Source organism: Chanodichthys erythropterus, chromosome 14, assembly GCF_024489055.1.
Source record: "Chanodichthys erythropterus isolate Z2021 chromosome 14, ASM2448905v1, whole genome shotgun sequence".
Classification (NCBI taxonomy): domain Eukaryota; kingdom Metazoa; phylum Chordata; class Actinopteri; order Cypriniformes; family Xenocyprididae; genus Chanodichthys; species Chanodichthys erythropterus.
In genome coordinates this window covers 34,009,888-34,022,905 of record NC_090234.1, presented here as the reverse complement: position 1 = coordinate 34,022,905, position 13,018 = coordinate 34,009,888, and the positions used below count along the sequence as shown (strand labels likewise).

At 34.7% G+C, this 13,018-nt stretch overlaps 1 protein-coding gene across 1 annotated transcript; it reads right to left on the bottom strand.

The window, feature by feature from the left end:
- Positions 1-6,489: 6,489 nt before the first annotated feature.
- mab21l3 (mab-21-like 3) lies at positions 6,490-11,897 on the bottom strand. Its single transcript, XM_067410641.1, has 6 exons — positions 11,764-11,897; positions 11,388-11,528; positions 10,808-11,099; positions 9,129-9,310; positions 7,072-7,266; positions 6,490-6,928 (listed from the first exon to the last, which is right to left on the bottom strand). Exons 1-6 carry the CDS (start codon positions 11,809-11,811, stop codon positions 6,695-6,697), a joined length of 1,092 nt encoding a protein of 363 aa, XP_067266742.1. The 5' UTR covers positions 11,812-11,897; the 3' UTR covers positions 6,490-6,694.
- Between the last annotated feature and the right edge of the window lie 1,121 nt (positions 11,898-13,018).

Genomic DNA, 13,018 nt, shown 5'->3' with positions numbered 1-13,018 from the left:
TCAAGATTTCTAAGTACTCTGTACTGTGTGGTAGCTAGTTTTATCAATTCAAAATGATGAGTTAACTTACTTGCTAAATTTAAGGCGATCGGTTTCCTTAAGTTTTTTAAGTAAACCCAACAGTTTAATTAAGCTTTCTAAGTAAACTCAACTAATTACATTTTAGTAGCGGAAAATACGTTTGCATTTGTCATGTTTATGGGAAACAAGGCTATTCCTCAAGGCTCCACATTATATCTCATGCCACCCAGATGACAGAATGTCCAGGGAAAGCTGTCTCACACTGAAACCATTATGCCATCGTACCAGCAGGATGTTACGCACAATTGTCCCTTTTCAAAGCCAGCGTGAAAGAAAGCGTGTAACAAAGAGTGAAAGAGAGGGTCACTATGTTTACCGCCATCCAAGGGAATGTTCCCTCAACCATTCACTGAGGCAGTTGTAGGGTTCTCCACTTTTTGTGTGCACTCACTGAACTCAATCTACGTCAATGGTAATTCATCTCTGCACTCATGTACTTGATGCAAAACATGAGCAATGCACATTTGATTTTTATTGGATACTAGTCTAATCATGGTCTATTGGAACAGAGAGACTGAAAGAGATAGAATGATAGAGAGAAAAAGAAAGGGTGAAAGAGAGACAGTGGTAGGATGAGGGTCTCCCAGTCTATTGCAATGCATGAGAGGGTGCCTGGCACCCTAAACAAAGAGCCGCTTGTTTCATGAAATTCACTGAGAGTGAAAAAAACTGCATTAAAACACATGGCACAACATATAAACACAACTAGAGGAGCTATAAGCACAAAACAGGCCCAAAGGGCAGAACTTTCTGACATGATTGAAAGAGAACAAGAGCGAGGAAGTCCTTCCAGAACTGTTAGGAAGACAAATGTTAAAACTAACATTAAAAGAGATTAATGTTCATGTTAATGCATCAACTGCTAACTAATGACTCTACCTGGAGAGAGCCATCTATTATAACAATTCATTTTAAAAGTAGTTGCTTAGTTGGTGAGGGACTCTGCCGATGTTCCTTCCTGATTTGAAATCTGCCATCTTTGCTTATTGGTGCTCATTCTGCTGGTGAAGGCTAAAAGCTAACAAGCTAAAAACTGACTACCTTGAGTAAAACACACAGTATTATCATATATTTTATCATGTATATTTTATCATGTATTAGTTTGTTTAGTTTAGTTGGTTAGCATGGGAAGTAGAAATCCCAAATACTCTAAAAACAGCTACGATTACACCTATTTAAAAAAAAATCTAACCTTGATGCTTCTATTCTATCAAATTACTGTCCGATTTCTGTGTTGCCTCTTCTATCTAAATTACTGGAAAAGATTGTGCTTAGTCAGCTTCAGTCTTATATATATGATAATCACATCTATGAGATCTTTCAATCGGGTTTCAAAGCACTATAGTACTGAGACAGCTTTGGTAAAACTTCTTAATGATATTCTAATGGCTACAGACCTGGGTGATTCTGTGATTTTGGTTATGTTGGATTTATCTTCAGCTTCTGATACTATAGATCATGAAATTCTCATTTCTCGGTTAGAACATTATGTGGGTTTAGGAGATGAAGTCCTACATTGGTTTAAATCTTATTTTACAAATTGGTAATTTTACTTCTTCTCCGGGGCATTTAACCTGTGGAGTTCCTCAGGGCTCGATTTGATCTCCTGCTCTTTTCCCTATACCTTCTTCCTTTGGGTTCTATTTTTAGGAAGTATGATGTATCGTTCCATTGTTATGCAGATGATCTGCAAATCTACCTGCCTGTGTCTAAGAAAAACCCTTGTGCTTTAAACACTCTGCACGCTTGTTTAAATGAGAAAATCGTGGCTTTCCTCGAACTTCCTCTTTTGAAATTCTGATAAAACAGAAATCATTGTTTTTGGCCCCGCCAATGCCAAAGCACACCATCAACACTTTGACCTCCAGTCATTCTGCTCTACTACAGCTCCCCATGTTAGAAATCTTGGGGTTATATTCGATACTAATCTGTCATTTGATAAACAAATTAACTCAGTTGTTGGTTCTAGCTTCTTTCATCTCCGCTTGCTTTCAAAAATCTCTGATCGTTCCCTAGAAACTGTTATCCATGCCTTTATCACATCGTGGCTGGATTATTGTAACTCCTTATATTATGGTATCACAAAGTCTCAAATCGCCCGGCTTTAGTTAGTACAAAATGCTACAGCTAAATTCTTAAAGGGCTACAAAAAAAATTAAGATTGTTACATTGGTTGCATAGAGTTCCGTATTGAGTTTAAAATTCTGTAACTTGTGTACAAATCTTTAAATAATCTTGCCCTCCCATATTTATCTACTCAATTCCATTTGTAAAGCTCAAATAGGAGCCTTCAATCAAATGATCAATTTCTGCTTCGGATTCCAAAAGCCTGTCTAAAGAAAGAGGAAATCATGCTTTGGCTGTAACGTTAGTCGGCCCTACCGTTGTTACAGTTGCTGGTACATCAAGCGCACGACACAGAGAAATAGTTAGAAGAGGCCTTTACTAGGAGATAAACAGGAATACACAGGAACATATACCAACTTGACATGAACAATACCAGATAACCCAGGACTGGAAACACAGGACCTATATACAAGGGATAACAAGGAGGGTGAGATGGAACAGCTGGGTGTGATGATTGTGGTGATCAGTTGCCATGGTGACTAACTGGTGGCGGGAAATGGAACAACAACAAGTCAAACAATGAGTCCAGAACAGAGTGCACAACCGTCTGGCATAAGTTATCCTTTGCAATTAAATCGGCCCCTACCATATCGGAATTTAAAAACAGGTTAAAAACCTTTTTTTTTAACTGAATTACATGTGTTTGGTTTAAGTTTTTAAGTTGTTATTTATTGACATGGCCTTTTGGTTCTTATTTGAATTATGATGTGAATTTGAATTATTTTATGTTTTATTACTTTGTTTCTTTATTGTATGTTTGATCTTGTTCAGCACTTTGGTAGGTTCTACATTGTTTAAAGCACTTTATAAATAAAATAACTTGAACTTAACTTGAAGTAAGCCCCTGCTGCTAGCTATTTTGTTTTTAGTCAAGATGGCATCAATTTGCTATCTATATCTAAATATCTATCTATATTCACCTTATTTTCCATGAAAACAAGGGTGGTGCCATAGCGTTTGTTTTGTCATCTTACTTCCGGCTGAGAGGGACCTAAGCCAGTAGTCGCTAGCGGTAATCCTATAGCTGTAACGGTAGATGAGTATTATATGCTCAGTTAGGGGCTTCCATAACAATTAGATTAAGAAGAGAGTACAATTGCATCAACGTTGTTACGAACACATTGTAAAGCGGTTGGAGTGTTGAGGTGCACTTTACAATTTATATTCAATTATACATTTTCTTAATGTTATTTGTCATTTCGCTAAAGGTATAGCTCGCTATAAACAATCTTCTAACTACTGATCTAGTTACTGGATGTGCCGCGTCAGTTTAACGGAAGTCGGATGACAAAATGCGGAAGAGCGAAAAATGGGCGTGGTGGAATAAGGTGAATAGTTATATCACAGAAATGTCCTTCTGAATGAAAGTTTACTGCTAAGCTAAAGATGAAAGAGATGAAAAATATGATGTAACAGACAGATGATGGATCTGTTTGATGTAGGAATATTATAGAAGGAAAACTTCTATACGTTTGATGTTTAGTTTTCACAAACTCACAATTCTGGCATTATACAATCCTGTCACCTCTGTCACATATCCAATTTGTGCTGAGAAAAGCTAAATTACAGACAATTTTTTGTTATAAGACAGTTTATGGCTCCCAGCCCCAGTTTTCCGCATACTTACCCTGCATATCAACTTCAATGATGGATTTCTGCACTGAAGAGACAGAAAACAATGCTTTAAGCAGGGTGTTTTATATTACTCAATACTTCATAAAATGTTCTGGGTGGCTGTTGGATATATTGACAGATACGTTGAACTGTTATTGTCAAGTTACAGTAATTCTTAAAGGGGGGTTGGCTCTCTAAAAATATACACTTGTACATTGACAGATAAACTCAAGAAACGCTGTGTCATGAGCATGCAGCATGTCTGATAATGTAAGTACTAACACATTTATGATGGATTAAAAACCAAATACTGTCTTCCCTGACTATTTTTTGTTGATTAATTAAACACTTTTAAAAACAAAAGGTTTCTTTATTGGCATCAGTGGCTCCATGAAGAACCTTTAAAGGATTAGTTCACTTTAAAATGAAAATTACCCCATGATTTAGTCACCCTCGAGCCATCCTGAGTGTATGACTTTCTTATTTCAGATGAATACAAAGTTATTTTAATATTATATTAATCACCCTGATGCTCCAAGGCTATATAATGGCAGTGCACAGAAACCACCTGTTTGAAGCTCAAGGAAGTGCATCCATCCATCATAATTCCACATGACTCCGGGGGGTTAATAAAGGCCTTCTGAAGTGAAGCGATGCATTTGTGTAAAAAAATATCCATATTTAATATGTTATAAAGTAAAATAACTAGCATCCGACAGACCACCTTCTGTATTCAACTCTGATTGTATTCGACTGAAAGAAGAAAGTCATAGGCTATACTCAAAGGATGGCTTGAGGGTGAGTAAATCATGCGGTAACTTTCATTTTAAAGTGAACTAATCCTTTAACATCCACACAGACCCTTTCCATTGCAAAAAAAAAAAAAAAAAAAAAAATGGTTCTTTATTGTGGAAAATTTTTCATTAGATTTTTAAAATTTTCTTCACACAATTAAAAATAAACAAAAAACTGTTTGCTTAGAAATTAACAATATCAAATTCACAGAAGCAAACACCTGTTGTCTCTGCTATGATACTGAATTAGATTAAGGCTACTGTGCAATAACTAATTGTTCATAAAACCCCCATTACACATCAGGCCTTTAGTTAACTGATTTGTAACAGGATAAATGCTTTTAAGATACAAATTTAGGAGCATTTTGTCCTACTAAGTCCTACTACTTTGTTCTAAATGTTTTTATAATCTGTTACAGTGTATATAGCACTTTTCTCTGCCCTCAAAGCACCACCAATGTGCAGAGTCTACCTGGGATGAAGCGATGGCAGCTATAGTGCACCAGAACGCCCAACACACAACAGCTTATTGGTGGATAGGAGATAGTGTCAATCATCTTAGATGGGAATGATTAGGAGACCATGATGATGGACAGAGTCCAATGGGCAAGTTTTGGCCAGGATGCCAGAGTTACACCCCTACTCTTTTCGAAGGACATCCTGGGATTTTTTTATGCCCACAGAGAGTCAGGACCTCATCTCATCCGAAGAATGGTGCTTTTTGGCAGTGCAGTGCCCCATCACTATACTGGGGCATTAGGACCCACACAGACCACAGGGTGAGAAGCCCCTGCTGGCCTCACTAGCACCTCTAAAATGTTGTCTTGTTCTCACTTCTGCATATTAAATAGGTCACAGTAGGTTACAAAACACACAAGTGAAGCACCAGATTTGGTGATTGAGATTTGAAAGTTACATTTGTACAGAGAAGAGTAGTGTGAACATAACTCTTGTTATGTTAAATGGAAGAAAGAAAGTCATATGGCTTTGAAACAACACAGTGGTCAGTAAATAATGACAGAAATCATCTTTGGGTGAAGCAAATCCTTGCATGTCTACTCTGATTCACTTACTGTGACAATTTATATATAGGCTTAATAGATCACTGAGATTACACATGCTAGATCACTGTCTAAATTAATCTGGCTTGTTACATTTTTGTATCAAAACATATAATGTGCTAAAAATGAAAATAACAGTTCTTTATTACTGACTTGCAATTCCCTGGCTGGCTGTGTTTACAATGTAACACATGTTGCTGTAATCACAGTGCCCTCTGCTGGAGAACAGAACTAAGTGTTCCTGTCAGATGTAATGAAAGATCAGCATGTAAAATATCCTTTTTGAACAGATTTTCTTATTCAATAGGCCACATGAGAAGGTTTTATTCAGGGCTGTTTTCTGAAAATCTTAGGGACATGGTAGGTGGTTTGAAAATAATAAAATAAAACACAAAATAAAATAATAAAATGGTAACACTTTACAATAATGTTTCATTTCTTAGCATTAACATGGAATAACAATGAACAATACTTCTACAGCATTTATTAATCTTAGTTAATGTTAATTTCAACATTTATTAATACATTTTTAAAATCGAAAAATATTTGCGAACATTAGTTTCTGCACTGTGAACTAACATGAACAAACAACAACTGTATTTGAATTAACTAACATTAACAAAGACTCATGAATGTTGTAAGAAATACATTTCTCACTGTTAGTTCAAGTTAGTTAATACATGAACTAATGTTAGCAAACGAGACCTTATTGTAAAGAGTTACCAATAAAATAAAATGAAATAATGAAATAAAAAGTGTGCATTGCTGATGAGAAAAATATTTAATTGAATTATTTAATTCAGTGTCTCTTATGCCATTCATTCACAAGTTGGCCTACTATAAAAAAGCTGACATCATAATTCTGGTGACAATTTCAGGATAAAATAGACAAAAGGAGGAAAGACATACATACAAGTCAACCACAGCCTATTACCATGATCATCTCATCAATATGATGCAGTCAAAACAGAGCACAGCTAACATAGATCTCTGCCATCTAACCCACAGAGGAAGATTCTAATGAACGTATGTTCCTGGGTTGTCCAGGAAATTATTGATCTTCTTTGCCACGTCATCAAGCTCATTAGTATTGCTGTATTTCAGAAGGTTGTGGGATCGTACAAAGTAATGCCGGAGATAATGCTGACTAACACACTTGTGTAGTTTTTGCACCAGCCGTAATACGCATCCCCTGAAGTCTTTCCAGTCCCTGGTGCAGGGGTACTTCTCACATGTCCAGAAAAGCAGCGTCTAGATGAGTGGGTAAGTGGGAAAAGTGTGTAAACTTGCTTTTGTATACAAGCAGTATGGTGTTTCAACAGCCACATTAAGTTAAATCACAGGAAGGATGATAGGAAACAGATAAAGAGCCTGTTTCAGTTGGGCTGGTATACCTGTAGATGGTAGGCAGTGATGACGGGTTTGCTTCCAGGGCACCAGATGTCCTCCTTGAGCTGTCTGACCACCCAATAACACTTCCTGCGGCAACCGCCGTCCTCATCTATATTACTCAACAGCACCTGCTCTGCCCGTGAGAATGACAGCAGCCAGTGGTAGTTTGATGTGGCCATTAGATTGAATCCGAACGACTGCAGGGAATTTATCAAGATCAACATTGAAATGCATGTATACAGTACTCGGGCCATTTTCTGTTTACTAATCAGTTTATAACTGATAAATAGTTCATAATAAAATAATATTAAAAAGTTGCATTATATATATTTTCAAATTTATATTTATATTATTTTATTTTATACATTTTTTTATTTTTTATCCCATTTTATTTTGATAATCTATTTTGAGTGTGTGTGTGTATTATATATATATATATATATATATATATATATATATATATATATATATATATATACACACACACAAACACACACACACACACTTAAAACAGAGTAACAAAATATATAATTATATATAATTACATAATTATATATGAGTGTGCAGACAGACATCAGACAGATAGATAGATAGATAGATAGATAGATAGATAGATAGATAGATAGATAGATAGATAGATAGATAGATAGATAGATAGATAGATAGATAGATAGATAGATAGATAGATAGATAGATAGATAGATAGATAGATAGATAGATAGATAAGCAAAATAGCTTTGTAAAAATATAATATGAAAATAAAACAGGTTAAACTTGATTTGGTTACACTATATTTTAAGGTGTCAGTGTTACAGTGTAATGCATTTAAGTATTGTGTAATAACAGTTAACTACATGTACTCACTGTAGGGTTTGGTTTAAGGTTAGTTGCTTGTAAATATATAAAAGTTACTGTTATTACTGTAGTAAGTACATGTAACATATAACAAAGTCACAGTAAAATAAAGTGTTACCTAAAATGTATATATATATATATATATATATATATATATATATATATATATATATATATATATATATATATATATATATATATATATATATATATATATACAGTACAGTCCAAAAGTTTGGAAAGATTTTTAATGTTTTTAAAAGAAGTTTTGTCTGCTCACCAAGGCTACATTTATCTAATTAAAAATACAGTAAAAAAACAGTAATATTGTGAAATATTATTACAATTTAAAATAACTGTGTACTATTTAAATATATTTGACAAAGTAATTTATTCCTGTGATGCAAAGCTGAATTTTCAGCATCGTTACTCCAGTCTTCAGTGTCACATGATCCTTCAGAAATCATTCTAATATGCTGATCTGCTACTCAATAAACATTTATGATTATTTTCAATGTTGAAAACAGTTGTGTACTTTTTTTTTTTTTTTCAGGATTCCTTGATGAATAGAAAGTTCAAAAGAACAGCATTTATCTGAAATACAAAGCTTCTGTAGCATTATACATTACTGTTCAAAAGTTTGGGGTCAGTAAGAATTTTTATTTTTATTTTTTTGAAAAGAAATTAAAGAAATGAATACTTTTATTCAGCAAGGATGCATTAAATCAATCAAAAGTGGCAGTAAAGATTTATAATGTTACATTATACATTTATAATGTTACAAAAGATTAGATTTCAGATAAACACTGTTCTTTTGAACTTTCTATTAAAAATTTTAAAAAAAAATTAAAATATTTTGTACAATTGTACACATTAAATGTTTATTGAGCAGCAGATCAGCATATTAGAATGATTTCTGAAGGATCATGTGAGACTGAAGACTGGAGTAATGATGCTGAAAATTCAGCTTTGCATCACAGGAATAAATTGCTTTGTCAAATATATTCAAATAGAAAACAGTTATTTTAAATTGTAATAATATTTCACAATATTACTGTTTTTACTCTATTTTTAATTAAATAAATGTAGCCTTGGTGAGCAGACGAAACTTTTTTTAAAAACATAAAAAATCTTAGTGGTTCCAAACTTTTGGACTGTACTGTATATATAAATTATATGTAAATTCATATATACACCCACTGACCTTAATACAGCGAGCGCGCTCTGTGGAAGGCCATCTCCGAAAGAGCCGGGGCCATCGAGCCCTCCTCGGCCAGTAGTTCATTAGCTCCACTGTAGGAACCAGTTCCACCTCAATTTGTGCCTCTGATGTTTCCACAGCAACACGCACCACTGATCCAACTGATTCCAGCATACTCACTTTACCTGTGGGAAAAAAAAAAAAAAAAAAAAAAAGGCACAAAAGAAATGTTGAATGAACCACTTTAGTGCACATTTATGCTTAACATGATTTACTCAAAAAGGATTTATTCCTGGATCCACATCCTTATCGACCATGAAGATTTTAGGATTAAGTTTAAGGGTAGAACCAGGGTTAAGGGCTTGAACAACATTCTCATCGACCAATCATTTCTCTATGATCTTGTTTTTTTTTGTTTGTTTTCTCTTGGGTAGGAATGTTGATCCAAACTTTAACATCACGTTGTGCTATATGGTGTCCATGTGTTTGCAGAAATGTGTTTACCATCAACATATTGAACCTGCGGATCACATGAGAGAGAGAGAGAGAGAAAAAAAAGACTTTAAAAGCTCTGTCTGTCAAATCAGGAGCTTTTTAAACTTCACACTATTTCATTCTAAAGATTTCCTTTCATGGAATCTCCACTGATAGCTGCAAACAAGCTTTCATTGATTGCAATCAAAATACTTACAGTGGGATCCAAAAGTCTGTAAACACTTGCATTTTTCTCATGTAATACAGCTGTTTTCATTACAAATTATATTCTAACAAGTTGAGAGAAAAGTTCAATTAAACAATGATGTTAATGTGGCTAATGTCAGAAATTAACATAATATGATTATTAAATAAATATTAAAACATTTGTCATATATATATGACCCTAAGTCGTACAGGTATATTTGTAGCAATAGCCAACAATACACTGTATGTGTCAAAATTATCGATTTTTCTTTTATATCAAAAATCATTAGGTTATTAAGTAAAGATCATGTTCAATGAAGATATTTTGTAAATCTCTTACCATAAATATATCAAAAAATTATTTTTGTGAGTGGATATGCATTGCTAAGGACTTCATTTGGACAACTTTAAAGGCGATTTTCTCAATATTTAGTTTTTTTTGCACCCTCAGATTCCACTTTTTCAAATTTGCATCTCGGCCAAATATTGTCCTATCCTAACAAACCATACATCAAAGGAAAGCTTATTTATTCAGCAAATCTCATTTTCAATATTTTATTAACATATTAACTTATATTAACATATTATATTAATTACATATTCCAGCATTCTAAAACATTTTCAGATTTAAATTATATTTTAGGTCTCAGATTTTCTGTGTGGACTTTCAAACCTTATTGTATAAAACGGCATAAATTAGGGAGTTATCAGCAAGTATTTTACCACTGACAGCAAAAACCCTTGCAAATGGCTATAGTTATGGAATCTACTATAAGATATTAAGATTGTAATAGCATAACAAACAATCAAAACAATAAAATGATGGATGGATGGATAGATAGATCTGTAATCCCAGAACAGTTGCATCTCAATAGAATTTTGAGATTTTTCATTATTCAGACAATGTGTTAAAAAAAAAAAAATGGATAGAAATCTAATTTAGAAATGTTTTATCTCTCCCGCTTTGCGAGTAAACAAGGGGACACTATAAAAACACTAACTTGTTAGTCCGCAGGTCTTTATGGATGTCTCCAGATGCTTTTTGAAGACGTTCACCACCTTGGCTGGCACAATATCACCCTCAATGCTCATGAGAGAATCCTGCCACTCCTGACTCGGGTTGACAAAACTCTCCAGCTCCAGCCACTGGTAAAGCTTTTCTGGCTCACGGACCGGTGAGAGGAGACGAGAGCCACTCAGCGTGTAGTAACGCCACTGACGTGTTCGCCTCCCCTTATAACCCGTCAGGCCCTGCAGAGGCACCGAGATCAGGTACAGAGTCGGACTGAGCACCTGCCAAAATGAGCCATAAATCTATCAGTATGTCCACAAAGCAATGAGAAAGCAGCTGTCCAATGTAGATTCATGTTAAAATGATACTACAGCAGACAGTTTTGTTGCTTACTTGGATAGCGGGGTTGTATGCACATCTTCCCCGGAGTAACGCAGACCATTTTGAAACTAAAGCTGGCTGGTCCTAAATCAGATTGTGGACACCAGAGGAATTACGACGTTACAAAAGCATCCATGAAATACAGTTAATATTTGTATAATAGACAAGAGGCCTACATGAAGTATTACTTTGAGGCTGGCATTATGAACTCCAGAGTTTGCAATGGACTGGAAACGAGCATCCTTTGAGCTGATCTCAGCCGTAAGATCTTTTATGATTTTCTGCACATCTTCTACAGACTTTGAAACCAGCCGATGTCTGAGATCAACCTGACAATAACACATCGACCTCCATTAATACAGAAGAACAAAATTATCTTGTAAACAAGCCAAAACAATGTTCTTTTTCTTTAAGCTATCTGAACTAAATACATATAAAATAAAATTCTTTAAGCTATATCCAAAGCTATCTAATGAAATAAGCTAAAATATTAAAATAAAAACCAAAAGTTAATTATTCCGATCTCAGTACTCAATAAAACCCATGACGGCATAAGTAGGTCACCTGATTTTGCAAATAGTTGTCCAAATCTTCATCTGTGAAGTTGGTCATTTTGCAGTCTATCCTTAGGATCAGTGTTTTCTTTGAATGCTATTTTTAAGTCTTCTTTCCAGCAGCAGAGCTTGATGTGAGGCCTTTGTGGTCCTTTTTTTGCAGTTCTTTTGTGTCCCAGTGTACGTGTGACACAGATTGCACCAGGGAAAAGCACTTCAGCAGAGAGCCATTGATCTCACAATATTGATTTCTGAGATGCTAAAAAGCTCCCATGTTCCTCTGGGCAAACCAGTTCACCAATTGCTTACTCACATGGCAGATCACACTCATAGAGAAATTTGAATGTAAACATTTGTTTCATTTTAATCTAGCATCCATTAGATGTAGGCGGTAGCTACAACTAGATAACACTTTCTAAAAATTGTGCTTTTATATATGAGATTAAATATAAATATGATATAATAATAAAAAAAGAAAAATCTAAGACCACTTTGAATCTTGGGATTTTTTTTATTTTTTTTAATTAAGCCTGAAAATAAAGTTTAGGATTTTGAAAAATGTAAAAATGGTAACAACAAAGAAAAGTTCTGGCATAAGATGAGTTCATGCAGCTTGAGCGCTGCTGTTATTACAAAAAAGGGGGACAAAACCAAATATAACATTGTTATAAAATGTTAATAATTTGTAATGAAATATGTTGCATTAAATGAAATTCTATTTTTAAATTCCAAAATAGAAGCACTTAGAGACTTTTGTGCCCCTCAGTATGTCATAAGCTCATTCACCACAATTCACTACATGTGCATGAATTGGCTGGCTTCTTACATAGTCCAATTTAGAAGAGGTCATGTGAACGCAATATGGAAAAACATTGTTTCAATCACTTACACTCCACCCATTAATACACATTAACCTTCTGCAGTTAGTGGTGGAGAGAAAGTGAACTAATGTCATCTGGGCCTGGCTAATTAATAAGGCAGAGCAGTTCCAACTTATTAACATCATAAATAGTTTGCAATTTATGCAATTAGAAGGAGCAAATGATGAACTCTGTTGGAAAAAAACACCTCAAACCAGACTGGTCTGGGCTGCATTTCTCAAAAGCATCGTAAAGTCTAAGTAGAACTACCAATGGTTTCTCAACTTGGCTCACAATACTTTTGGGAAACACACCACTGGATTGTTTCCAGAATGGCCACATTTTCTCCGGACTATATCAGTGTACAAAGAGGACTGCAGCAGATATGTCCTGCACAGTGGATGA